Raw genomic sequence first — 27,869 nt, 5'->3', positions numbered from 1 at the left:
TTGAAATGTAGGATACTATTTCTCAGATTGTAATGAGTTACCCTTAAATCCAGTACTGGTTTCCATGTTTCACTAATAAACTTTTCATAATCTGTAATGTAGAAACCCATGATATCCATTTAGGCATCTGCCTGACTGAAGCCAGTCCTGTTGTCTTTCGGCCTGAAAATTCCACATTATTCAGATAAGCTAATCGCTGAATAAATGGGTACTTTTGGATACAGTATTACTTAACTCGTTTACTCTGTACAGTACATTAAATATACTTGTCAGCTATAGTGATATAACATGAATCAGACAGTATTTCATTATGAAGAAAAATACCTCTTACTCACTCCAATCATTAAACTGAAAGGCAGGAGGGGAAAAAAAAGAAGAATAAAAAGTCACAGAAATGGTGTGAAACCCGAACCATTATTCAGAGCACTGCAAATGCCCATGATTCAGTTAGCTAAAGACAACATACTGGTTAGCAAACAGGCAGCTACTGTTACCTACTCCATGGAGAGAAGCCAAGCTACCTCAGCTCAGCGAGCCTCCAGAGCCAAATTTACATAAGAAGTTTTTGCTTGCTTGTTAAAAATGTCTGCGGTGAAAGGCAAGGATTGTTGGGGGAGCTGTGGAAGCAACACAAAGTGTTTGCTTGTCTGCTGCCTGCATTGGTGCCACCAACCAGAGCTAGTGGGGACGGATCCTTTCCTTGCTCTGAATAGAGGGAATGGCAACTCCCAAGCAGCTGTTACCTCCTGCCAGGGAGGGGCAGGACCCAAATTAAATTTCTGCTTCCTCCCATTTGCTTTCAGCAGGACCTCCACTGTCAATGGGAAGGCACAGTCTTACACTAACAAGTTACCTTACTTACCTCCAGGTCTTTTCTTTAGGTGTGCCAGCATCTCTCCTGCAAAAACAATCTTTCTCTCTGTTGTAAAAAACATTTTCTTGGATGAATGGTAGGATAGGGAGAGTGACTGCATTTCCTCCCAGGGCATGTGCGCAGAGAGCTCCAGGCGTGGGTGCGCAGTACTTGTCTAGTTGTTGGGGTCCTGTCCCTGACTGTTGTCTGCTGCCCTGGCAGGACAGGGGGTTGTTGTCCCTCTCAGGAAGGTCAGTTTCTGAAAGTAACCATCGCCCTGTCATTTGTCCTCGTTACAGAACTACATCACTGTGGATGAATTACGGCGGGAACTGCCTCCTGATCAGGCTGAATATTGCATTGCTAGAATGGCACCCTACAATGGCCGTGATGCTGTACCCGGGGCCCTGGACTACATGTCCTTCTCCACGGCGCTCTACGGCGAAAGTGACCTTTAACTTTTTTTCTGTCCCACCACACGCTCCCCTCCCCTCTCCCCCGTCCAACACGCCCTTCTTTCTCTTTGCAAAGCAGCCTCTGCTCCGCTCTTTTTTTGTGTTTCCCTGTTTTGCTTCAGATAACAGATCACATTTTTAAGTGGGGGGGAGGACATCGACATGGCACCGCCTACCTTGCCCTTGTAATGACAGTTTACAAAATTATTTTGTGCAAAAACATTAACGTTTTAAAAGAACAGACATATTTTATTATAGAAAAAGGTATTTTTCTCCACCAGATTGAACCTTAAAAAGAAAATGTTAAAATATTGCACCAAATATTTTTTGTTGTGACATAGAAAGTCGAGCACAATGTTACATTCCATCCTTTCCAAAAAGAACCAAACAACAACAAAATGCCACTTGTTCTGTTAACTTTTACATTTGCATATGTCTCTCTTATCACGTTTATCTTGGGAGGGGGGAAGGCACACAAGTGCATGTGTTTGCTGGTTCACTCATTTCATGAAAATATTTTATGATAAACTTTTGAAATTGCTGTGTTTTCTAGGGAAAAAAATAATGTACACAGCTCGTGTTTTCATATTTAATTAAAAAATACAATATGCCTCCTATGTTTATCGGTGCACAACTTTTTTTGTTGCTGAGAGTTGTCTGGTTTCAGAACATGAAGCTTGAGAGTTGATAACTTTGATATTGCTTGTCACAAACCATATTAAAAACTTCTTGTGATAACAACTCTAGACTTTATTCATTTGTATAGTAAAACTGTTTAATCCTATTCAGTTAAAGCGACAAACACAACAAAGATAATCCAAAATTAATGGTTTTTTTAATTGAAATTACAATACTTTAAAGGTAACTAATCTTTTCATTCTTGTTGAATGATGTTGGAATTTTCACAGCTTTCTGACCACTTTAAATTCATGACTTACATAATTTTTAACCATCTCTGATACACCCACATCTCTAGGAACAATAGTCTTGTTATTCCTTAAAAAATAGCACAAAATTAGTTACTAGAGCTGTGCAAGCAACCAACCACCGTACTTTGAACCATCCATGAAAAATTCGTCCACTGTTCCCATGCTCAGCATTGAATATCTCACTGCTTTTGATATCACATCTTCCGACGTCATAAATTCTTCCAGAGACCTCAAGATCACCTTTGTATTAGACAGTCAAAAGAAACCAGCTTTCAGAACAATTCCTCTGGGACCTTTAATGAGTCATAAAGTATACACACACGTGCCTGAAAATCAGCAAAGGGAAGCAGCTAATCCCTTCCCAGCCATCTCCTATTACAGGTGCATTTCCTGCCCTCCCACAGCTCTTTTAGGAAACACAAGAGTTAGAAGCAAAAATACTCACTAGTGCTTCATGAGGTGTTTCAAGTGAGTGTTTTTTCGGTATAGCCGCATCCTCTCCAGTCCCGAAGGCAGTCTTTATTTTGAAGTAACGACTGCAGAAGCCGAGAATTCATGCACAGATTCACAAGGACTTGCTGCAGCTCTCAGTGTAGCATTGCCCTCTGTTCTCCAGGACAAGGCTGAGTCCCGAGGAAGACCTTGTACATGGTGGGTTGGGGTTCAGCACAGCTTTCCGGTTTATTGAGGTCACAGTAGAAATCAGAGCAGCACGTTGTGATGTATCCCAACCTGACAGTATCTGCATACTGTATTTGGGAGAGGGGATGCTTAATGTCTCCTACCACCTTTCTTCCAGGAGACACCAAGACCCGCGTTCTCCTGTAGGCTGGATAATGCGTTTGCAGAGGGTACGCAAGTGAGCACCATTTAGCTTCGTACATGGACAAGGCCAGACTGTACTCTCCATAGTTTGTCTTCAAAGGTTGAAGCGGAGTCAGTTCACATAATTTACCTATAGTTGCATTGTTAATGAGTGCTGGAGTTGAGCTGAGTTTCCTGTGTTGTAACCCAGGACACCGAGAACCCTGCAGGGGCCTGTATGAATTGTCGGTAATGTAGGACTTGCAGCCGCATCAGTATTTAATCTGCTTGCAAGCTCCTCTATAGACCCATTTTCAGCTACGTCACTACTATTTTGCTACAAATGGGACTGTCCTCTTCAAAGATATGGAGTGCTGATTCCATTACCATGTTTTAATGTACATAACATCAGTTATCTGTTTGAAAACTAAAAGCAGAGAGGATGACTTACAGGCATGAGCAGATAATCTATATTGAAGTTTGCCTTGGAGCACCCATTGCCCTTGCTTTGATAACCCTCCCTTCCTCTTCCACAGTAGCTGCCCTGTCCTTGGTTTGCTGCACCTGGAAAAGGACATCTGCACTGTCAAACAAATTGAGGTTCTCTGTGGGTTGTACCCACTCCCACAAGATGCAATGATACACTTTTTTTTTAATGTACGCTTTTTTTTTTATTTAAACAGTAATACTGGGGAGTGGGAAGAATACTCATTGGGGTATTAAGTGATCACTGTCTGAAGAACAGACCCGTGTTATTTTGAAATAGGGCTGGAAAAAGAGCATAGGTACAACGTGGGCCATCACTTTGGGCCCAAGTCTGCTACCACTCAGAGAATGGAGCCAAATTATTTGGAATGCTCCCAGTGACAGCGCTCTGCACGTCCACGCTTGGACATTCCAGAAGTCTTTACAAAAACCTCTTGCTGAGCTGTGGTAGTGCTGCACTCTGTGACCAAGTTTCACACAAAACCCCAGCCGGGTGGAAGTATTCCGTGTTTTATGAGAGAGAGAAAAAGCAGACTCGTCCCTGCTCACGGCGCAAATTGTTGGCAGTGTGTGGGCTCCGGCCTTGCTAATGTTGCTCCACTGGCACCACAGCACTGCGTCCTTTGGTGAAGTTGAGGTGTTAACACCACCAGAAGGGCCTCACCTGTGCTTCTGAGTAGTTGAATAGAGTTCAAAATACTGGCAATAGGTGTGCCTAAAATTTTAGGCACACGTACTGGTATTTCTTCTGCTCAGGCGGCCCGGCCTTTGACAAAGTGGCTAGAGCTTATGTGACCTGGCCTTTCCCTCTAGGCTGTAGATACAGCCTTCCCATTCCCCCCCCACCCAAGGAAGAGCACTAGGATGCTGCAACACATTTACCTTCCTCGTACGCAGCACAAGACCTATCTTGCAATTGTGTGGCCTAACAGTCTCTGGCAGTTAGTATGCTGAAATTTTTGTATTAGGCTCATGGTTTTGCAGCTATCGTGTTGTTCTTTAGCCAAGTCCTGACCTCAGCCTTGATGAAATGTGTCTCTGGAAGCAGCTGTTTGCAGCTCAGCGACTGCCCCTTCCGCTGCCAAGAACGGAAGAAGTGGACAGTCCACTTCAAGCCCACATCTCCCATTCAGGGGTAAACTGCTTTTGTCAGTCGGCCATACTCACTACTTTCAGGCACAGAAACTGAAATAATGCTTTCCCAAAGAAATTAACCATTTTTCTTTCATGACTGTTGATAACTGTGGCTGCTGAGGTCTTGGTAGCTGCCCCAGCATGACTGTCTGACAGTACAGGGGCAAAAAACACATCAGTGCTTAGACAACACGGGTCTGCCTTGCCTGCCAGAGTGTCAACCCCATTTCCAAAAGCCTCTCGAATCTATCTTGTGACTGTTGCATGTCTTCAGTGCTGCCAGCATCTGGTTTTGGAGCAGAAGAGCAGAGCCAGGAGTCTCAGAAGACAATGAAAGGAAACCGGTCTGCAACCTTGAATGAACTTCGTTTCAAAGAAGTATTCATACGTCCACAGAGAATCCATCCAGCCAAATCAAACTGACTGCTTTTATCACGGAAATAACGGAGAGGACGAGGAATAAAGAGAGGGTGACTCTTTGTAGCTGCTGGTAAAAGGAGCAGCTCGAACTAAAATGACTTTGTTAAGAAACCAGAATGCAGGTATGATTTTCAGATCGTAACAAGAACATTATTTGTACATTATTTGCAATACAGGTGCTGGGGTAGGACAGACTTTTTTTTTCCCCCTGCCAAGTCCTAAGAAAGTTTAATCCTGTTGAATTAATCAAACTGCCGAGGTGACTCTGGCTACTGAAGAGTTGCTACTGTATAAGCCCTTAAAATCCGTTGCATTAGCTCTAAGCTGCTGGGAAAGTCTTAGAATAATAAACCTAGATTAACAAAGTAAGGGCATATCGTGAGACAAACAGGTAATCAGAACATTCCCCTGTATGCACTGAGAAAATGTGTTCAGTGCTGCAGACAGTAGAAGTCAGGCATCATGAGGGATAAAGGTGGATGATTGGATCTCATACAGGGAAGGATGCTCTATAAGGCTATTTTAGGTAGATGTAAATCTCAGCAATTTAAGCCCACTGAAAATGCAAGAAGAAAATTAATCTTTTCTATATTCTGAGGACTTAGAGCCACTATAGACTACATATCTCACCAATAAAGTATTAAAATGGGTTCCTGCCCTGTCTGGACACCACACAACAGTCAGGAAATAGTTCCTCCATTTTGTTCTCTGCTTTGATTTCTGGGATATACATGCACGAAAATATGTTGTTAGAAACTGCACTACATCCCAGCCCTGTCTTATCTCTTCTCAGCAAGTTTGTTTATACCTTCTTGCTATTTGTCAGTAGTTCACATCCTAGTGACCTAGCTAGCACTGAAGCAAAATATCCAAAATGACCTCTAGCTGTTGCAATACTCAGTGACCCCAATCTTCATGCTCCCTGGAAAAACAATCTCTTATGACTTCTGCGGGAAACATCTAGTCTTATTCCCACTGTGCAGATGAAGGCGGCACATGGGGAAAAAGGGCTAGATCTCACTAGAAGGTAGAAATGCGAAGCCTATGTTTACAATTGCAATCCAGTCTCTGTTCAGCTGCTGCCCAAATCTGGAGGTGTTGCTCACTAGGCTTTTCCTTGTTGCACCTAAGCCTTCCCCGCACGCCTACGTTTCTGTTTTGGGGCAGGCCTGGAACGGGCCATTGGAACAACTGGACACCTGGTCCCCTGTGACAGCCCCCAGCAGGGCCCGAGCATTCCCCTCGCAAACACCCCGCACCACTGGGGGCTGCGGACCTCACCCTGTGTACAAAGAGAAGTACAAACCAGCAAGACTTTCCTTGCAAAGCCTCCAGGTGGGTTTGCCACCCATTTGCTCCAGAAGAGCCTAATTGCCTAAAATATCTTTAGATAAGGAGAGTAACACAAGTTCAACGCTTCATTTATCCTCAGGGAATCCCCAACTCCCAGCAGTACACCCTAACCCATGGGAAACCTAAAAGGCTGGGCCAGGGAGCATCTCCCCAGCCTCACCCCGTCTGTCCCTGTGAAATGAAGAATAAGCACCCAAGCAAAGAGAAAGCATCCTCGTAGTTTAGGCATTCCTGATGGAGATCTTTTTTAGGTATTTTCTATAGAACAGCCAAAGAATAAAATACAAGAACAAAGACTCAGGGTGGGAAACAGGCCCTAAGGTACCTCTCCCAGCACCACAGCCATTAGATCTGCCCTTACACTTACTCTCCCTCAGTTACCTGCTCCATAGTGGCAGAGCTTCAATGAGAGAAGCCTCCCTCCTCCACCACCACAGGCTCACACTGTGGTTAGGGCACTCTGTGGTGGGTGGGAGCCTGAATCTTCAGTCTGCGGAAGACACCGGACCCAAGCCTCCAGTGTGGTGGGTATTTTAAAGAACAGGCCATTTTACAAAACATAGCTGTTGGTCTCAACATGTCTTTTGGCAGCTAAAGAAAAGTTCTAGCTAGTCCTCAATAGAAACAGATGTTGGCACTTTTCTTTGAGATGGCTCTGTGCTGTGGATCCCAAGTGGAGCAAGGCTCTGGTTTCCCAGCTGCAGGCAGGTGCGTATGCGCTGAGCAGGGGCAGGATGTTAAGACCTACATCTCCCACAGCCGCTCCCGAGCAGCTCCTCACTCACTCACTAGCAGGTGGATGTTTTTGGTCACCAGATATCTACCTTTCCCTGTGTCCTCTGCAGGGAGAGTAGGGACCTAACTCTAGGTCTTGGATTCCTTCTGAGTGGCTGGCATCTCTGAGTTAGGTGCTGCAGTGAAGGCAACTGAGTGGTTATTTTCTCCAGCCAGAAGCGATTTGCCTGTGGTCCTCGGGGAGGTCTGTGGCAGAGCAGAAAACTGATCCCAGCTCTGTCACATTCCAGGCTAAGTGCCGCAGTCATCCTACAACTATTTCAAACCTTTTCCCAGACGTTCCCCCTGGTTCCTTAATTGCTGTCGTTGCTTTTTGTATTAACCCTGTGGCTTTCATTGTATAGAATTGCCTAAGACCAAGCCCTACTTTAAACTGCAGAGTTGAGACAGGTTTTTATATCTTCTTTATTATTAAGCACATTCAAACACCACCACCATCATGTTAATGAAGAATTTCTCTTCTGCTACTTCTTACTTGAACTGGGCATAATCTGTGGTACTGAACCACAGCATCCTGCTTTCTGCCAGAGAGGAAATAAAATGTCTTCTTCGGGGAAGAACGAACGTGGTTCATTTAGCCCAGCAATAAACAGATTGTGTTTTTTAAGTATCCTGATTCCAGCTGAGTGTTTGTTTACATTTGTAGGTGTGCAGTCAGGATGCTAATAGTTCCCAGTGGGCTTTCAGATGGTCTTCTGAGAGACCAATCTTTTTGTGCAACCAAAATAACAAGGAAACTAAAATACAGCTGTTACGAAAGTTGATTTTGCACATGATAGCTTCCAGAAACACTACCCACACACTAGAGGCAACGCTGCAGATTCTTCTAATGACATATTTCATGCCTTTTACCACCCGTGCAGAGTGTCCACAACCAAGAAAGGGAAAGTGGGATTCTAGCCCGGCTCAGGCACCGCCAGAGCAGCCAGAGCTGCGTTCCAGACACACAACCTCATTATTCCCCACTGACACGATCCAGAGGCTGCAGAGATGCAGGATAAAACCGAAAAAGCTTTAACTGGGCTTCCGGCATGACTTATCTTCATCGTTGCCAGTAACTCAAACCCCTAATCCTCCCATACCATTCCAAGACTGCCACCTAAGGAGCTTTTTTCTGCTTCTGAGCTTCTTACGCAGCAATTCAAGCACACAGGTGCACAGAGACTGTGGTGCTACTCCCATAATTGTCCAGCTCTGCTACCTAAGCAGAATTTGCATAGAAAGAGTCACAGGGATGCCATTTTGAGTGTCCTGAACAGTCTTACCAAATACAGTAAAACAGCCTTACTACTGAACATAGTATTCAAAGTTGTAAGACACATTTGCCACCGTTACAGCTATCCACTTTTTCTTTTCTAACCACAGTTAGCTTTGTTAAGATGCCACATTGCTCCATTTTCTTACCAAAAAGAGTTCACATCACTTTCCTTGCAGCAAAAGCCAACAGCATCCTGGGCTGCGTTAGGCAGAGCATTGATGGAAGGTCAAAGGAGGTGATCCTTCCTCCCTGCTCATCACTGGTGAGGCCACACCTGGAGCACTGTGTCCTCTGCTGGGCTCCCCAGCACAAAAAGAGGTATGGACTTACTGGTCCAGCACAGGGCCACAAAGAAAGATGACTGCGGGGCTGGAGCATCTCTCATATAAGGAGAGGCTGAGAGAGCTGGGACTGTTCAGCTGGAGAAGGCTAAATGTGTATAAATACTTGATGGGAGGGAATAAAGAGGAGGGAGCCACACTCTTCTCAGTAGCATCCACTGACAATTAAAACCCATGAAATTTCATCTGAACACAAGAAAATACTTCTTTACTGTAAGGGTGGTCAAACACTGGATCAGGATGTCTAGAGAGGTTGCAGAGCCTCCATCTGTGGAGATATTAAAAAGCTGACTGGACATGGTCCTGGGCAACCTTGGGGTGTTGGACCAGATGATCTCAAGGAGTCCCTTCCAACATAAATGATTCTGTCTATTATGGATGTTGAACGTATAGGTTATCTCTGCCCTAAAGAATAATAATTAGAGGGCAATAAATTTGAATTACTCCAGAATCTAAGGTACAATGTCATAAATGTAACTTATTTACTCCAAGTTAAATCAGGAAATTCATACCTGATGCTATCAGAGAAAGGGAAAAATGGGCAAAACAAACTAGCTATATTTTAAGTGTGTGGAGAATGATAATTCAACAAGCTATGTATGCTATACTGAAGAAACAGGCAACAATTTTCATCTTGATCATCATGTTGTGAACTGCCATGAATTACATTGTAAGAATTCCGTAAAGTGAGTAAATCTCAGACATTGATAAACCAGAAAAGTAGTGTGCTGCCTGTATATGCATAGGAAAACTGCTTCTGCGTAGCAGCTCCGTCCAAGCCTGTATCTTCACTAGCTACTTTTCCCCACCCGAGGTTTCCCCCTGGTGTCAGCGACAGTAACACTATTGCAGTTTTATCCAAAGCAGTGTAATTCTGCGTACTGAAGAGAAAACGGTGGTGGTTTAGGGGCTGGCCACAGCCAACACTCGCTGGCAGAACTGTAGTCGCTGGGCTGATGTGTAACATTTTGGGTGAACTCTTCGGACGTGTACCTTTGCTCCTCCACTTGTTAACCAGCGCAGATACCCATCTTTTTTTGCCATGTCTTGGTCAAGAGTCACAGGCACTTCAGCATGGGCTACAATGGCAGCAGGTTGGTAAGGACACGTAGGTACACATTGCTTCATCGAGAAAGGAGTGTGATGTAGTTCACGGTGTTCCACTGCACCCAGCGCGTTCCCACCCCACAACCTGGGCCTGAGCCTGGGCCCGGGCTTGGGCCTGGTCATGGTCATGGCAGGAGCCGCCTCGGCCTCTCCCGGCACTAAATGCCCCAGCCTCACAGTTCGCCCTGACAGGGCCGCAGGCTGCCCCGCCCGCTGCACCCCTCCCAGAAGCCGCCCCCCCTCGGGAACCTTCATCCCACAAAACTCCGCGCCACCCCTGTTCAAACAAACTGCCTGAGCCGAACGGCTGCGGGGCCCGGCGCGCAGCGCCGCCTAGCCTGTCCCATCGCCTACATCTCCCAGTGTGCAACGGGGCCAGCCCGGAAGCGGGGCGCGGTCTGGGGCCGCCGCGCGGCACGCCGGGAGTTGGAGTCGGGCGTTGGCGGTTGCGCAGCATCCGTTGGGGGCGCGCGGCGGTGTTGGTCTCTCGTAGGAACAAGGCAGCCATTGCCGCCGCGGCCGGGAAGAGCGGTTTTCTCACGGCCCGCAGGACTCAGCGCTCGGCGACGGTGAGCGGCTGCCCCTCCTTGGCTCGCTCGGCGGAGGGAGGGCCTGGGGAGGTTCGGACGTCGAGTTGCGAGCAGGCTGCTTGCGGCCGGGCCCTGCTGCGGGGCGGGGACGGGCCCGGCCTTTTCTTGCGGCGGCGCCGGGCCGAGGGGAAGGAGGCTGCCCTCGGACGCCTCGCCGGCGCCGCGCAGCGCCGCTCGCCGAGGCGCTCGGCGGGAGGCCGCTGGCGGTTGGGTAATGGAGGCGCGACGGCAGCAGGCCGCGGAGGACGCCGCACTTCATCGGTGCCCCGCGGCTTTGCGGATGGGGGGGCTGATCTCGGCTGTTTTGCTCGGAGGGATGGCTGGGAGACGTCGGGGCTTGAAGGTGAGTGTAAAGCTCTCGTGTCTGCCGCGAAGAGCCGGAGGGACGATCGCCACTGGGTGGGCCTACGCCTCGCTGACGGGAAACCCAAGGAGAGGGTCCTCCTGCCTTGGGGAGGCGGTGGGTCTAGCGCAGCCCTGTCCCGTCCCGACTTCTCAAAAAGACGAACGAGCAGATGGCCTTTCGCTGCGGGCCCACGCTGCCTGAGCGCTTTTCCGCCGATATGTGGTATCTTGTGAGCACAATGCCACCGCGTTTGCGAGGAACAACGCGTGAAGCTCTGCGACTTGCAGGTGTCGATACAGATCTCAAATCCATTGTGCTCCCTGATGTTTGAGTAGATGATGCAGGGACAGATAGTTTGCACGTCTTATGCAGTATCTGAGAGTTTCTCAGGCAATCGGTTCCATCCACCCAATGTTCATTTCGTTCTGTCATTCTTCTCCCTACCTTGTTTTTCTAGAACTAAGAACTAAAAGTATTGAACAGCAATTATGCAGTCGTTTTAATCTGTCAGATCTATGTTGTTCCCAAAATGCATGCTGTTGCCAGAGTTACTGTTCTTACCGTGTTTTAAACCAAATAGTTATGTAAGTCTGTCCTTCCTCTGCAAAAGCCTATCTTTCCCTTAATACCCACTGCTGGCCTTGCCAGTGTTTGTGTGGTAAGGGTGCATCAGGGAAACAGTCTGGAGAAAGACTAGCAACTCTGCGGGGGAGCTGAATCAGTCCTCCGAGCTGGATTTCCATGTGGGCATAGAAATGCAAGTGTGAGCACAAAGGAGGGAATGGTTACAAAGGGTGGCATAGGCTCTTGTAGGGGAAGCATGCAACTTTTCACTTGGAAGTGATTAAATGACTGTCAGCTCAGGTCGTGGTTCCGGGACTGTTTAGGCTCATCTAAGTAAGTGCTGTCACACTTCTACCCCTCGCTCCATAAGAAGCCCTATACCCAGTCTTCCGAAGTTCTGGCACTTTTCTGATGGCACAGTGATCCAGAGTAAAGAAGCTAATCAGTAGAAACCTAATGGGCGTTAACACAGAAAGTAAATCACACTAGTTCAAAATACTGCATCCAAATTGTCTTGACCCGCCTAGTGGATGAAGGAAAGGCTGTGGATGTTGCCTACCTGGACTTTAGTAAAGCCTTTGACAGTGTCTCCCACATCATTCTCCTATAGAAACTGGCGACTCGTGGCTTAGACAGGTTTACTCTTTGCTGGGTGAGGAACTGGCTGGACGGCCGAGCCCAGAGAGTTGTGGTGAATGGCATTAAATCCGACTGGCGGCCGGTCACAAGCGATGTTCCCCAGGGCTCGGTTCTGGGGCCGGTCTTGTTCAATATCTTTATAGATGATCTGGATGAGGGGATTGAGTGCTCCCTCAGTAAGTTTGCAGATGACACCAAGCTGGGTGGGAGTGTTGATCTGCTGGAGGGTAGGAGGGCTCTGCAGAGGGATCTGGACAGGCTGGATCGATGGGCAGAGGTCAACCGTATGAGGTTTAGTAAGGCCAAGTGCAGGGTCCTGCACTTGGGTCACAACAACCCCATGCAACGCTACAGGCTTGGGGAGAAGTGGCTAGAGAGCTGCCCGGTGGAAAGGGACCTGGGGGTGCTGGTTGACAGCCGGCTGAACATGAGCTGGCAGTGTGCCCAGGTGGCCAAGGCGGCCAACAGTGTTCTGGCCTGTATCAGCGCTAGTGTGGCCAGCAGGAGTAGGGAAGTGATCATGCCCCTGTACTCGGCACTGGTGAGGCCGCAGCTTGAATACTGCGTTCAGTTTTGGGCCCCTCACTACAAGAAGGATGTTGAGGTGCTGGAGCGTGTCCAGAGAAGGGCAACAAAGCTGGTGAGGGGTCTTATGAGGAGCGGCTGAGGGAACTGGGGTTGTTTAGTCTGGAGAAGAGGAGGCTGAGGGGAGACCTTATTGCTCTCTACAACTACCTAAAAGGGGGTTGTGGCGACAAGGGTGTTGGCCTCTTCTCCCAAGTAACTAGCGATAGGACAAGAGGAAATGGCCTCAAGTTGTGCCAGGGGAGGTTTAGATTGGATATTAGGAAAAATTTCTTCACCGAGAGAGTGGTCAGGCATTGGAACAGGCTGCCCAGGGAGATGGTGGAGTCGCCATCTCTGGAAGTGTTCAAAAAACGTGTGGATGTGGCACTTCGGGACATGGTTTAGGGGACATGGTGGTGCTGGATTAATGGTTGGACTTGATGATCTTGAAGGTCCTTTCCAACCTAGTGATTCTGTGATTCTGTGAACTACTTTCACAACTAATGTGATATGTTGCCTGTTTACTTGATGGCTGCTTTACAGCCCAGTATTGTAATATAAGATGACATTGTATTTCCAGTCCTAAGGGCTTGGATTCTTTGCTTTTTGTGTGACAGCAAGCTCACTGAGACAAATAATTAATATTTTCCAGCCACAAGAACTTAAAAATTTCTAAATCACATAAACTGAAAAAGTGACATTCTCAAGGTAAACAATGGACCTTCCATAAAATGTCTCAAATTATATATCCCGGATCAGTAGATAGTTTTGGAAATCTGAACATCCAGAAGAGCCTTTGTTTCTGCCATTGTTCAAATATCATCATAACAAAATGTTTCTTCATGACTTGACAGACTGTTAAAATAAGTTATTTTATGGCTAGTCCAGATAGAAATAATCTGATGGCTACCATTTACCTGTTGGATGCTAATATAACTTTTATTGCAATCATCCTTTCAGGTGAAAGCAAAAGTTTGAGAATGTTTTATGTTGTTATTCTGTTGATTAGCATAACAGTTTTGTTCTTTTTTCTTTTCTTTTCTTTTCTTTTTTTTTTTTTTAACTGCTGTTAGCCCAGTAGATTCATCTTGGAGCTTACAGACTGGTGTTTTTTTCATGCTGTGTGGTACAAAAGCCTTATTGGTCTAGCAACAAGCAAAAACGTTATTTCAGATACAAGAAGTCTTTAAGTTATATGAGTAAAAAGGACAAAACTGGGAGTTCTGTGTAGGTTCTGCTAGAAGGCAGTAAGACAGGATTTTCTCACTTCTCTGGCTGTAGAGAATTGGGGTTTTAACATATATACCTGGAGGACAACAAAATCAAATCCTATTTAACCAAGATTTCTGAGATGTAAAAGTGATCTTAATCACCCTATTTTAAGTTGGTTAATCTGATAAACAGTGCTGTGTTCTTTCCTAGCATCAACCTTAAGATGAGTGGCTGCCGTGTCTTCGTTGGACACTTAAGCTCACGCGCTCGGGAACGGGATGTGGAGAAATTCTTCAAAGGATATGGACGCATACGAGAAATCCATCTGAAAAATGGATTTGGATTTGTGGTAAGTAATACCTTATCTTCCTTTCTCTTGCTTGCAGGTTCTAGCCTTGCTAGGTTGATGTCAAGGAAGGGAAGGTGCTTAAGAGAATAATAGTTCAAATGGGAAATGGAAAATACTAACATCTGAAAAGCAGTCTGAAAAGTATACTGGCATTACAGTTTTACCTGGGTTTGGCCAGGTTTTGCTCAAAATCTTGTTAATATTCTAGCTGCATTAAATGCATTGTCTGATCATAGTCTTCCATGGATTTCAATTTTATTCCATGTTTCTGAAGACAGTATAAATGTCCTGTTCCGGCATTACAAAACTTGACAAAGTCTTGACCTGGAGAAAAGTTTATACAGAGTCACTCATGTTCCTCTGTCACTCTTTCTAGTCTGCTTGGTCATATCTCTAAATAATGGCCTAAAAGCAAAGTAGTAGGCTAAGACAACAGGTGTAATAGGTGCTTGCTGTTGGATTTAAGCAGCACAGCTTTTAACTTTTGTGGAGCTGAAGTTAGGCATATTCACCATCAATATATGTTCACAGGGCATATGTGTCTGTCAGACTATTAAATGAGATACACAGTTCGTGGGATCTTAGTTTCTAACCACTGCTTTCTAGAGCTCTATGCTCCTGAACTGTTGTCCAGATTTTTACAGCTTTACAGCTTCGCAAGTTGACTCAGGATCAGCCTGCTTCTTAACTACTATCTCCTGAGAATTAGCCATTCTGCAGCACTGACTTCAGACTGGAAAGTCTGATACTGCCCTCGCACTGTGGCAGGCTTACATGCCATTTGTTCTGCCAAAATCAACCCCTTGGGTGAAGCTATGGGAAAAGAACAAAAAAACAGGCTTTACCTACTTTAGTTTCATGCAAGTATTACTTCTTGACTCCTACATGTGCCAGTTCCTGATTGCCCTGCAATACTGCTACAAGAGCTACTTCTTGTTGTCTGCCAGTAGGTAAATACCTGCCTCTTAAAGTCTGGAGGTAAATGGCTGATTTAGATGTGAGCCTGAGTTTATTTAGTGCATCCTTTCCAATTGCTGCTGTTTCTCAATCGCCTTTCGCTGAGCATTCCTCTTTTCTTGGGCAGGGCTGTTGACTCATTCAGGAACAACTTCTGTTCAACTCCTGTACATGAGTCAGCCAACCCTCCTTCCTCTCTTCTCCAGTTCCTAGGCAGAAGCATTTTCTTTTCAAAGCACATGAATGAGCTTGAATAATTGTCCTTTACCTCTGTCTACAAAATTTAATTGTTGTCTTGATGAAGAATTTTTTTCTTACATCTGAACAAAACTTTCCCCCGCTTTGCCTGTCATCCTGTCATTGCGCACCCACGAGGAAAGCACTTCCATCATCTCTGTGTTTTTAGATATTAGAAGACTCTTGACTAGATCCCTTTTGAGCCGCCTCTTCTTCAGCCTGAACAAATGTGTCTCACTCTACCTTTCTTTGTTCTCCAACTCTTTGAGAACTTTGTTCTCTCCCCCTCTGCTGGTCCCACTTGAATTTTTCAATGTCTTCCTTGAGCTGGAGTGACGAAAACTGGACACAGTGTTCCAGGTAGGAACAACAAATGCCAGGTAGGCTGGAATAATCACATCCCTTGGTCTGCTGGCTGTATTCTTAGAGATGCAGCCCAGGATGCAGTTTGCTTTCATTGCAGCAAGGCCATGCTGCTGACTTGGGTGTAATTGACTCTCCACAGGATTTCCATGTCGTTTTCAGCAGGTTACACTCCAGCCGCTGAGACCCCAGCCTGTTCTGCTGCTTGGGATTATTCTATCCCAGGTGCAGGACTTCACATTTATCTTTTGTTAAAACGTGTGATTCTTGTTGGCCTAATCTTTCAGCCTATCAAGGTCTCCCTGTGTGGGGGTTGTGCCTTCTGGTGATATTTCTCCTCCCACTTTGGTGTCAGCCACAAAATTGGTGAGGGTGCACTCAGTCCTGTCATCCTGATCATTTGTAAATACATTGAATAATATTATCCTTTGAAGTACCTCTGTTGTAATGGGCTGTCAGTTCATCTTTGGTTTTGGTTATTTAAAATCTGTATTTATAAAACCTCTTACAAAACCGAGTGATTCTGATTGAACACCATTGTAGTGTTTAAAAGCATGTTTCATTGTGCTTGATCTTTGAAAGTGATTCAATTTACTTAAATTCTGTAGATTTCGGTGCAGAATGTTTTCAAACTTCATATCATAAAGCTGGTATGTAAAGCTAGATAGACTTGCAGACATTCCGTTTGTTAGAAACTAGCTGAAATCATGGGAGTTGTAGGTGCTAACTATTGATATTCTTAAATGCTGGGACTAAATGAATTTTCTCAAGATAATCTTTGCATCATCATGCAAGGATGTGTGATGTTTCACTTGGTAGTGAAACAGATTTCAGTGCAGAAGGGGGAAGATTGCTTAAGACAGTGTTGCTTCTGAAAAGCTGTTTATAGTTACGCAAATGCTTTCTTCAACTTGAGAAGCTTCTTCTCTGTTGTTTGTTGCTCTCAAGCTACAGTTCCACAATTATTTTTATTCCATCCACGCTGTTGGTTCGAGCTGTCCCTACCCAGTTGCTTGTTTTCACTGCTTGTTTTCTTTCCTTTCTCCCCTTGCCTCACATGGTGTTACCACAGTTGTTCAGCCACATAATGAACCTACCTGGGGGGCTGATCTAGTTGAAAAATAACACTGTCTTTTTCACCCCACCTCCTGCACAAAGTGTGCTGTTTTTCATCTGGATAGGTTTCTTGACCTAGTTTCCTCCAGAGCTGCACAAACAGCTTTGCCAAGAACCAGTGGGCTGGATAGTGGGCAGAGGCTACTCACGCTGACTAAAGCAGCATTGCTGCCAAAAGCGAAGCGACAGATTCCGTTGCAGCAGTATATGGAATTGCATATTATAGCTGATCCAGACCCACAGGTGGCCAGTGCTGAAGAGAGGCTTATGTTTCTTACTCTTCCTACATGGGCATCTTTTTTCCCCCGACTAGTGAGCTGAATTTGCTCAGGAAAAAAATCAGAAGGGCTTTTCTTTCTCTTTCTTTGCCAATTCAGTAAGAACTGAATCAGCCCCAGAACTCTTTAAGAGGGTTTTGGGAGCGCACAGCTCTTCTACTTTTGGTTGCAGTTGATCAGCAAGTGCTGTTATATAGTATTTCCCTGTATGTAGGGCTGTGTTTTAAACTGCATGCCTTGAAGTAATGCCCCCCACCTCTCTCCCGAAAAGTATTTTAGATACTTTTGTAATAAACCAGTCAATTTATTTTATATAGGTCCTGCAAATAGCTACACTGAAACAACTGAGGGAGGCAAAAGGAGTTGGCGCGGTGCAGGGAGAAGAAATGGTCATGAATGGAAACATACTGGCTCTTCAGTCATAAATGTACTAGGAATCCACTTTCTTGTTCAAAGTTCTGGCTGATACGTGCTTCACAAATGTAAAATTCGTAAAGATGACATGTATTCTAGCATTTGAATATGCTATGAGGGAAAATACTTTTTATTCCCATTTTGTTTCTAGGAATTCGAAGACCACAGGGATGCTGATGATGCAATTTATGAACTAAATGGTAAAGAGTTGTGTGATGAAAGGTAAACTTGATGCCGTAATTTCCCTTAAGAACAGCAGAAGTGCTTTGCATACAAATACAGTGCGTTAGCTTGTGCTCCGACAGCCATTTCTTGTGGCTCTGTGGTGGGATACACCTTCCATAACTTTAGATTCTTGGGATCCTGGCTACAGTCTTGTACGAGGCAAAGGTAGTTTGGGACAGGAGGAGGGGTGGTTTGGAGCAGGGATGACTTACACTCCACTTGCAACTTAGTTCTTCAAAGCTAACTCAAGGTCTTGTCACTAGAAATATTAGTAAAAATGAAGTGAACTTACCTATTTGTTATTTGTCTGTTGACTTCAGAAAATAAATTGATAGCTTCTCATCATTTAGAGCGTTGCCCTTCAGTTTGCAACAATGTGGGCTATAGTCATTGTATGTTGCAGTAATTTTTATTTTGATTGTGGAAGTTGGGTTTAGGTCATGAGGTTGTTGTTACTTATTTTGGTACTCTTTTTCCCTCTGTGATTACGCTTGGGCTCTGGTTGAGTAAATTTAATTGTTTCAATCTGAATTACAGACCCATGACAATTTTCATGAAAATCTGAGGGAGATGAATGAGACAAGAGAATACCACTGCTCTGGCTCTTTAAGAAATGCCAGTGACTGTGTTATAAATCATTGCTTGCAAGGGCAAGATAGTTCTTGTTTGTGCACATGTGCTTCCAGTTGCGAAAGATTTAAGTCAGTGTCAAATACTTAAAGTTTGTGTTTTATCTTTTGTTTGTTTTGTTTTGTTCCTATCATAAGGGTTACAATTGAGCATGCTCGAGCCCGAAGAGGAAGGGGCAGATTCCCACAACGGTTCAGTTATTACCAGTCGCAGAGTGGATCTAGGTAGGTGGTCTGGACTCTGTTTCCTACAAACAGAGTAACTGAAGAACTGTACTGAAATACTGTTTTCTTCTTGTGGTTGGAGTTAGGGATCTAGCTCTGTTTCCTTGTCTAGCTTCATGAAAAAAGTTTTATGTTCTCAAACCTTGGAGGTCCATTACTATTATTTATCTCCTCTGGCTGAGGAGAATGTGGATTTCAAAACAGTTTAAGTGGCTTGCAGAGGTTCACAAACCTGTTGTAGGCACTCATTGGTCATGCTTCCTACTGTTGTATAAACGATGTGAAGGAGTAATGTTGCAGTTGGATTGGCTGTTTTTAACAGTACATCAAGAAAAATGCCAGAGCTGCTCTGTTGAGGCTTTTGTCATTAAACTGAGCTTACAGGCTAAGTAGAACTGTAGAGCAGTAGTTCAAGGTATTTACTGCCTAACCAAGCTTTCACATTTCCAGTTATATGCTTATCAAAATGTGTACTTCAGCACAGCATACAAAAGGAACTGTATTTGAGAAACAGTGCTAGGGCAGAAGATACAAGCATGTGCAGAAGTGTTTAAATACCAGTTGACTAAGTTTACTGACTGAGCAGGTGCCTTGCTGAAGGAGAGCCTCTGTCCAACAATGGAATCTGAAAAACAGGACGTAGCTCGTGTCTAGAATACCTGTAGTGGACGTACAGTATTCGTGGAGGTGTTCACTTTCAGTGATTTGAGCCAGTGGTGAACCTTGCGCCAACTTGCTGTGGAGTTTGTGGAAGTTCTGCAGATTTGCATGTATTCCACCAAACAACTACGCATTACATCTTTCTACTTTATATCTACCTGTGTGAGGTAAATATGTATGGAATAATTTACTCTGTAGAAACATTTATATCCGTGGCCTATGCAGAGTAGAGTTCAGAAGAAAAATGAGGACTTAACTGACATAAACCTCTGCGTTTGTTTCAAAGTCAGAATTGCTGCCAGTTACAAACCAGTGTCTGGAACATCTAATTTGCATATGCAAGTATGCTAATTAGATTATTTTTTCTTTAGTGGCAGTAACCTTGATGCGGTATAATTGGTCCGAGGTCCAGGCTAAAAGTGGACTTTTAAAGTAGGAAGTGTGATTGAAGGTCGTGGGCATCTGACGTTGTAGTCATGTTCATGACGTCAGACTGCCGATGCCAGACAGGAAGAGACTGCGGTTTGCAATAATGGAAAAATGAGACTCAGCCTGCCAGTTTTGGGACTCTGGGACCTCTGTTTAAATGCCCGGAAGATCTGGATGTTCTGAAAAAAATTGGGACACTTTGAGGTATGCACTGAAATGAAATTGCCTGTGCTTCAGTGTACAAATCAATGTGCGCAATTTAGGATTATGTTTCTATGGAAGGAGAGGATGAGAATAATTCTCTCTAAGGTCAGTGTTCTTGATTCTTGAATCTTTTTGTAATAAAACAAAGTAGTGCCATTGTGAGACTACTGCCTTACTTATCAAAAGGCTGGCATACCTTTTTCCGTAGTTCTTAGATCCCTTTGAATTCAGAATGATTAGGATTGGGAACAGAAATGACCTGCAAGGGCAGTATTTTTTCCAGATGTCTTACTGTTCTTTTCTGTATCAACATTTTGAAGCCACATTTTCATTTTTTAGAGGGTCTTTAATTTTTGGTTAAGTGAAAAAAATGTGCTTTCATTCAGGAACTGTAAACTGCCACAGTTATTTCAGGGCAGCCAGTTATCTAGCTCTCATTTTACTAAAATAAGAACATTCCTATCCACAAAAATGCCTAATATAGGTTAACAAGTGATTTGGAATTTAGAAGCGTGAACTAAGATGCCTTTAAGATTGTACCTTCTATCTCCCTGACATGAAGCAGAATTTATCCTACCAACTAAACCAAAAGTAAATTTTCCTTTACATGAATACCCTCCAAAACTGTATGTGTGAGCCAAGCCTGTCAAATACCAAAATTAAACTAATTCTCTTTAATTTTTTTCATTTTATTAGGCACTTATTTCAGTGTATCTAGAAAAAATGGCAGCTATATTGACTGCCTTGGTATAAAGTTATTCATGAAAATCCTTTTGAATCCTCTTGTAGCAGCTCTCTTCTTGTAGTGGACATTAAGTATATTCTTGACTAGGGAGAATCAAATCTGCAGTCCAGCAACAAGGAAAGTACTTAAAAGTTCTCAGCAAACTATAGAAAACATCAGATTTCTTAAGTTCTAAATTCCTTACACCGGAGACTTTTTCCTGTTTTTTTTTCCCCTCTGAACTCTTCTAGCCGGTATGGACCTCCTGTTCGTACTGAACACAGGATCATAGTTGAAAACCTTTCATCCCGTATCAGCTGGCAGGTGAGTTAACATCTTGCCTTGTTTTTTTACACCTTATTTTCCTACCCTGTAAGTAGACTGTTCTCAGCCTAATTTCTTAATAAAGCCATCATAAATATTTAACCTGATAAAAGAGAGAAGCAAAAAATCCTCAGTTGATTGCTAAAAATTAGCATTCAGACACTTAAAGAAGTCTTTGTTTCACAGCTGTGCAAATTGTTCTGTAACTAGATTTTGTAGTTGGGAACTGATTCTCGCTTACTTGTGTTTTAACAACTGATAAAACTTCAAGGACTCTAGGTTGTTTCTATATTATTGAAGCATAGCATCCATTCAAACCATGTCATCCTTTTGTATTGTTACACCTGGACGTGCATGCCTTTGTTTTGAATAGAATTTAATAGTCTTTTCTTATGTTTTGCAAAATATTTTTTTGGCATGATGCATGGTTGAGAAGTCTGGTAATACATCATTAATAAAGGGAATCCTAAGAAAGCTACTGTGTAAAGTACGCTTAGTGTAGATATTTTTAAAAAAAACAAACCAAACGTTCAGTAATTGTCTTTTGAAGATTTCTTACCACCTTTTTTTTTCCCCTCACCTCTTGCTAATGTTTTGCTAATACTTTGCTGGATTTTAACAGAATAATCATGTAATCAATTCCTTTAGTTGTGTTCTGCATCATACACAGTCTATAGAAAGTTTACTTTTTAAGGGCATAGCAACAAATACTACTTAAAAAAGGTGAATGAATAGTGGGGTTTAGTCTTGTTCATTAACCTTTATACTCTTTGAATAAAGAGACTTTAATTAGTGTACTGAAAGATGCAGTAGAACATGTTGAATGTTCAAACCCTTGATATTGCAGCTGAATCCGCATGAGGAGGCTGTTTGGCTTGCCTGGAGCTCTGCTGATGTGTTTCATAAGAGCTTGGGTACAGTCCATGCAGATAAACGGCTGAACTAGGTTTATCTTCTGCATGACAGGTTCAAAGGGTTCATAATTGTACAGTTGTGTTAATTATTGAATAACTAAAAAAACCATCTGAGCTGATGTGATGAAAAGTGGATTTCATCTAAATGTCTTCTGGGTATGCTATGCAGTTAGGTATATTAAGAGATAGTTACGAAACACAGTATTTGGAAATGACAGTAGGAACCTGAGAAGTAAGCTAGAATGGAGTGTTAGGAAGGGTAAATCCTATAATGCTGTTTCATGTTAAATTCATAACTTTAAAAAAGATTAACATTTCTGTAACTCATTTCTAAATATTTATAATGGCTTTATGTGTGCTTACCATTTTAGAAGCCCACCCAATTCAGGTTTTACTCTGATGAATCTTTAGGACTCTTATTAAATGTTTTAATGACTCTCTTAAATATATGATAAGTTAACCATAAAAGACTTCACTTCTTGGTACCTGTCTAAACAGAAATTGTTTGAAGCTAAAATCCATATGCAAGCCTTACTAGTTTTGAATCTGTACTGCTTTGATACTGACTATAGTTTTTTTAACTTCTTTTAACTATGCTACTTATACAACGGATTAAAATAGCTAATACATTAACAGTAGCATCATTATTCTTCCTCTCTAATCCCTGAACTTCTAGCAAGCACAATCGATATGGAACCTTGCATTAAAACTTACGCTCATCTTTTCATCTTTGGTGTGTGCACATGCCCATGCTTTGAGAACTGCTGTCTTTGTTGGGGTATTTAAAAAAACAAACAAAACCAAACAACTTCCCCCCCGCCCCCCCCCCCCCAAAAAACCCCAACCAAAACTACAAATAAAATTTGTGTTGAGATCAGTTTCCTCAAATTGTTGACTGTATTGTTAACAGATAATCTCATATCGAAATAGTAGACAAACTGTCAGAATTCTCCTTATTTTAGCAAACATAAATTTCTGCATGTTCAGAGCTTTCCAACCACTCTCATTAGTTCTTCAGTATCTCTGAATTTTCGAGCAGCTGGGAAAAGTAGATCTCTGTTACATCAAGATGTAATTTTTAGTATGCATTTTTCCTATTTATGGTTGTCCTACACTTCGCTTTCCTCTGCTGCTAAGGATGACAAGGTATTCTTTTTGCTGTTCAAGGTGAATCAGAACAGTAAACTTAGGCTAAAATTTTACTGTTCCACTGATTTCCACTTACCTGTAAAAAAAGGTAAGTTCAAAACACTCCCCTAATAAGAGCAAATATTCTGTTGAACTTTTATAACACATGTGCACTTACTCTCGTTTTTGAGCAATAATGTTGGCATCTTAATCATGTTGATGTTACTATTACAAATGATATTTCATGATGCTGATCCCTAGGATTCAGCATATAGTGTGGCAAGTGTGTGGGGACTTCAATTTTAAAGCCTAAAGTTATAGAATTATAAAATAATTATGTAGCTTAACATTTTCTAATTTCCTTTTGCTTTACCAGTCTTGGTCTGTGACGTGAGCAGAGCCAAAATTTTGTTCTTCATCTCTAAATGGGGATAAACATACTGAGGTTGAAGTATTACTTTTAATGGTGCTATAGGGCCCATTTTTCATTTGCTGTTAAAGTTTCATTTTGTTAAGCACATGTAAAACAGGGAGAATATCTACTAGTTTGCATATGCAAGTTTTAAAAATAAAACTTGAATTTTAATTAAAAGATCAGATAAAACTAAGCTTTGTTACATTCTGTGGCAAATGTTCTAAAATTTTGCTTGCCTTTTTGTTTTGTAGTCTTTAGTTCCTTAAGCATATTTCTAACCAAGTGCATTTTGAACCTCTTCTAACACCTTGATTCTGTTAACCCTCATTTTTCTGGTGTGGAGGAAAAAGAACCAAAGATTTGGGGGTTTTCTAGTGGCTGAAATTCTAGGGTTTGTCCTGTTCTGAATTTTCCTTTTGGTTCCTATGACACTCCTGTTTTTTGGCGATCTAGATCTTGGTTTGCCTGGGTTTGATCTCGATTGGCTAGCACAGATCATCCTCGGGTTCTTTAGCCACTTCTGGAGACTATGTCCAGTGCTTTCAGGGCCTCTGGTACCTCCGGGAAGCATATTGCTATGAGCCATCACTCTGCCTTTCTCATGTAAGAGAGTTCCTCTTGGCCAGCTAGGTATTGGACAAGCAACTCTTTGCTTAAAGGTACCTTCTTATATCATCTGCCACTTGTGGCATGTTGCGGTAAGTAGTCTGGGATTATAAAATACCAGATACTGTTTGGTAAAAGTGCTGTTTTAACTTATACAAATGTTTAGCTTTTTAGTGACCTTGTACATTATTTGTTTGTACTTTATCCTGTTGCTGAGCAAGTAATTTTACAGTGTCTGCGTGTTTAGCCTCTATTAAGTTAAATACAAGGGTTTCTACTGACTTAACACTGTAATGTGACAGACACTCAAGTGAAATATGAGATTTTTTTTTCCCTTTGTAAAATTATTAATTATATCATAATTACACTTCTTTGCTTTTAATTTTGCCGTGAAGTTGGGGGAGGTGAGCATATAGAATTAATTTGTCTACAAACATTGGATTGTCATTTAACTGGAGCATTAGTCATGTAAATTTGCATTTAATACCACGTTGCTTTTTTTCTGTTATAGTTTGATTTCAGTGCATATGTTGGTATTTTTAAGTATTGCATTGTGTTTTCTTAACAGCTGGTTTGGGGATGCAGGGTTATTTTAAAAGGAATATTTATTCACTGTAGTTGTAAAAATGAGGGATCCTTTCTATATGCAGCTGCTGTTACATACGCTGTTTCAGAAACTTTTTTCTAAATTATATGTGTTTCATATATATATATAAAAATACAAAAGCATCAAGCAGTTTTAGCGGAGAAAGTTTTAGGAGGGTATTACTTACTGATACCTGACTCATTTGTGCCCTGTTTAAGGCTAAAATGTTAACTTTTGCTGCAGGACTTGAAAGATGTTATGAGGAAGGCAGGGGAGGTCACCTATGTGGATGCACACAGAAACAACAGGAATGAAGGGTAAGTTCATTTTGTGTCTAAATCTGTATGATAACTGAAACTGTTAAAGGCAAGATTATCCTTGTAATATAAAAGAAACGAAACATAAATCTATGGCGTGGCTTAGATGCTGAAATTTCTGCAATTTAAAAAAAAGAAACAACCAAAATACAAACAAACTGTCAGTAAGTAGGAGTTCAGAAGTGGTGTTGAACTCAGTCTCTACTCTCTACCGTGAAAACAATGTGTCAAAGCAGAAAGGGAAGGGAGAATACCTTTCAACAGTTGAGTTCTGCTGTCTTTAACTTATTTATATATAATCATTTATGATCTGACTCCTGAGGCTAAAATACCTCCTGTCTGTGGCTGCTTTGCACTGGTTCAACAGTCAAAGTCATGGGAAATGAACATAAACAATCTCCATAGGGAATACCTAGCTGCCTGTTTGCCATTCTTAATTCTTTAGACTACAAAGGTCCTGCACGACAAAGCAGGGGAAAGGGAAGTATGAATAGAGTGTTTCTGCTGGCAAAACAGTGCTCTAGGGCAACTGCAAGCAAATGCAACTTAGACTTTTTTTAGAGGGGAAAACAAATTCAAAAAACAAAGAGTATTTTTTTTTTCTATTCACTGTTAAAAATCTAAATAGGGCAGCAGAGTCTTATTTTGTTTCTTGGACAGCTTTAGAATGCAATTTAGTGGAGGACTGAAAGATAAATTTCCTCAGCTGGTGAAGTTCTGCATAGCTTCCTGGATTTTCTCATTGCAGGTGAGAGTTCTGGTAATGTTTAAGAAGATGTGAAAGCTATGGATGGCTAGGACTGCTTGTGTCATATTTTCCTGTTAACCAAGTTAAAAATTAGCTTTCAGAAGATAAAACATCAAGCTGTGAATTGACAGATTGAAGAAGGCCCAAACTTGTTCTTGTTTTTTCAGTTTCTCTGAAACTTTTTCTTTTTTCCTGATGATCTACAGGGTTGTGGAATTTGCATCTTACAGTGATATGAAGAGTGCACTGGAAAAATTGGACGGCACTGAGCTGAATGGACGGAGAATTAAACTGACTGAAGATCACAGAAGGCATAGGTATGTCACCTGACCCGATAAAATTCTGCTGAGGGCATGGATTTGGGTGGTATCAATGCCAAGTTCTATTATCTAATTCTTTGACCCCATGCTAAATATCACCGCAGAGAACCACTTTCTAGCAGTGTAAACAGATTTAGATAAAAACTAACTTGTTGAAAATAGGGTAAATAGAACAACTTTGGATGAGAGTGAGGAAATTTTTTTTTCTTAAGATAGAACTTGAAATCTAAATGAAATAACTTTTTAAAAAATACGAATTTTGGTATTAAAAGCCTTTTAATTTAATGGAAAGCTGCTTCACAGTCCTGTGAAATGTCTCTCAAATAGCTGTGAAAGCCAACTTTTTCATGAGAATAAAAGAAAAACAGTTAGCTTGCTTGCATTATTCCCAAAGCAGTTCTGCCAGTTAGTCATTAAAAAAACATGTTAGCTGCAGCTCTTTCATTGTCTCCTTCAAAAATAAATCCATTTATTGTAATGAAAAAAGAGGCGCACCACTAGAGAAGGTGTTAAACTCTTAAAGTGTACTGGTCTTCTATGCCTTTAGAGACTTCTTTAGCATCTTGAAAGAAACCCTAACTAATTTACATGGATGTTTCTAGAGAGAATAAATACCACAGCTACAAATTTTCATTCCTGTGCTTCTCTTGATAAATGACTAAAAACTTGTTTGTCTTCTCCCAGCAAGGAGCAGGGTGACTAGGCAGTTCGTATTTTGCAAAGCTAGCACTCTGTTCACACAGTTCCTGCTAGCCTTGGCCTAAGAAGATACGGTTGTGATGGAGCATAACAGAAATCTATCAGCACTCTGAAATAACTGAATGCTGTGCGTGGCGCATTCAGATGGATGTGCTGTGCATACAAAGTAGCTGAGAATTTGAGTGTTTTAAATTCAGTAGGAGGTGGGACTACAGCTCTTAATTGTATTTCTCTAGAAGCAGATCTCGATCAAGGAGTTACTCAAGGTCTCGCAGCAGGTCCAGGTCTACAGGATCTTCCAGATCGGACAGTCGGTCCAGGTCCAGGTCAAGATCAAGGTCCAGGTCCAGGTCCCGATCTCGATCCCGGTCCCGATCTCGATCCCGGTCTCGTTCTCGCAGTCGTACACCTAAAAAGAGTTACTCCCAGAAGAGCCACCGCTCCAGCTTGCTAGCTTCTTCCCCATCTCCCTCTTCTTCTAAAAGAAAATCTCGTTCTAGGTCGAGCTCTGCTCATAGCCGTAGTTAACCTGCTCTTAGAAATGTATTAATGCATTTAATTTGATTCAAGTTTCTTGGAGACTTGAGACAAATTATACGTGAGAACTGGGAGGGGAAGAGTTAACATGATGAAAGAATAACCTCCTCTTACATTGCCAAAGTGCCTGTCATCAAATAGGCCATCTCTGTGAGGAGGGGCTGTCAGCTTTCTCCTCTCAGTGAAGTCTGGAGTGGGAAATCTTTTTTATTTTTTTTTCCCCCTGCTATTAGTAAACATTTCTATCATAGATATATTATGTACACATAATGCTGAGGTAATGGGATGAGACAATACGCTGCTTTCTCCTTCTTGCCCCTCACTTTCCCCTCCACCTCCAAGGCCTTTGACTTCCAAAATACTACGTTAGCTTTTGTCCTTGGTATTAAATCCAAGAACAGGAAGTATAGATTTTATTCCTTTAAGGTTCTGTGGCTACTTTTCTGTGTGAGAATGAATGGACCAGCTGAATTTAGTTTAGAGTTCACTTTTTTCCCCTGTTGCTTGGCTTAACAGGCTGTTTAAGTTCCAGCTTTAAATGACCTTGATAATGTGCTTAATTTGCAACAAACTTTCAGGAATACACATTGGTCAGTTGAATATTGCTCAGTT

The 27,869-nt window shown here is 42.5% G+C and overlaps 2 protein-coding genes across 11 annotated transcripts in view; both read left to right on the top strand.

Moving 5' to 3' along the window:
* The window catches only part of ACTN1 (actinin alpha 1), a gene marked incomplete at its 3' end in the record, with an annotated part of 90,933 nt that extends 89,622 nt beyond the window's left edge, over nucleotides 1-1,311 (top strand). For all 10 annotated transcript variants that reach the window (XM_082001016.1, XM_082001015.1, XM_082001012.1 and 7 more), the window contains one exon: nucleotides 1,153-1,311. In XM_082001016.1, the coding sequence (XP_081857142.1) occupies nucleotides 1,153-1,311 (159 nt within the window). The remainder of the gene's footprint in view (nucleotides 1-1,152) is intronic.
* Nucleotides 1,312-14,076: 12,765 nt separating this feature from the next.
* LOC309405543 (serine/arginine-rich splicing factor 5-like) lies at nucleotides 14,077-27,248 on the top strand (the record flags this gene model as incomplete). Its single annotated transcript, XM_082000333.1, has 7 exons — nucleotides 14,077-14,202; nucleotides 17,719-17,789; nucleotides 18,560-18,646; nucleotides 20,915-20,987; nucleotides 24,880-24,953; nucleotides 25,908-26,018; nucleotides 26,957-27,248. The coding sequence occupies 7 exons, from the start codon at nucleotides 14,077-14,079 to the stop codon at nucleotides 27,246-27,248; spliced, it is 834 nt and encodes a 277-aa protein (XP_081856459.1).
* Nucleotides 27,249-27,869: the final 621 nt, after the last annotated feature.

Source organism: Phaethon aethereus, assembly GCF_964289735.1.
Source record: "Phaethon aethereus genome assembly, chromosome: 5".
NCBI lineage: Eukaryota > Metazoa > Chordata > Aves > Phaethontiformes > Phaethontidae > Phaethon > Phaethon aethereus.
Note: the sequence above shows the minus strand (reverse complement) of the source record. Positions and strands in the feature narration are given on the sequence as shown.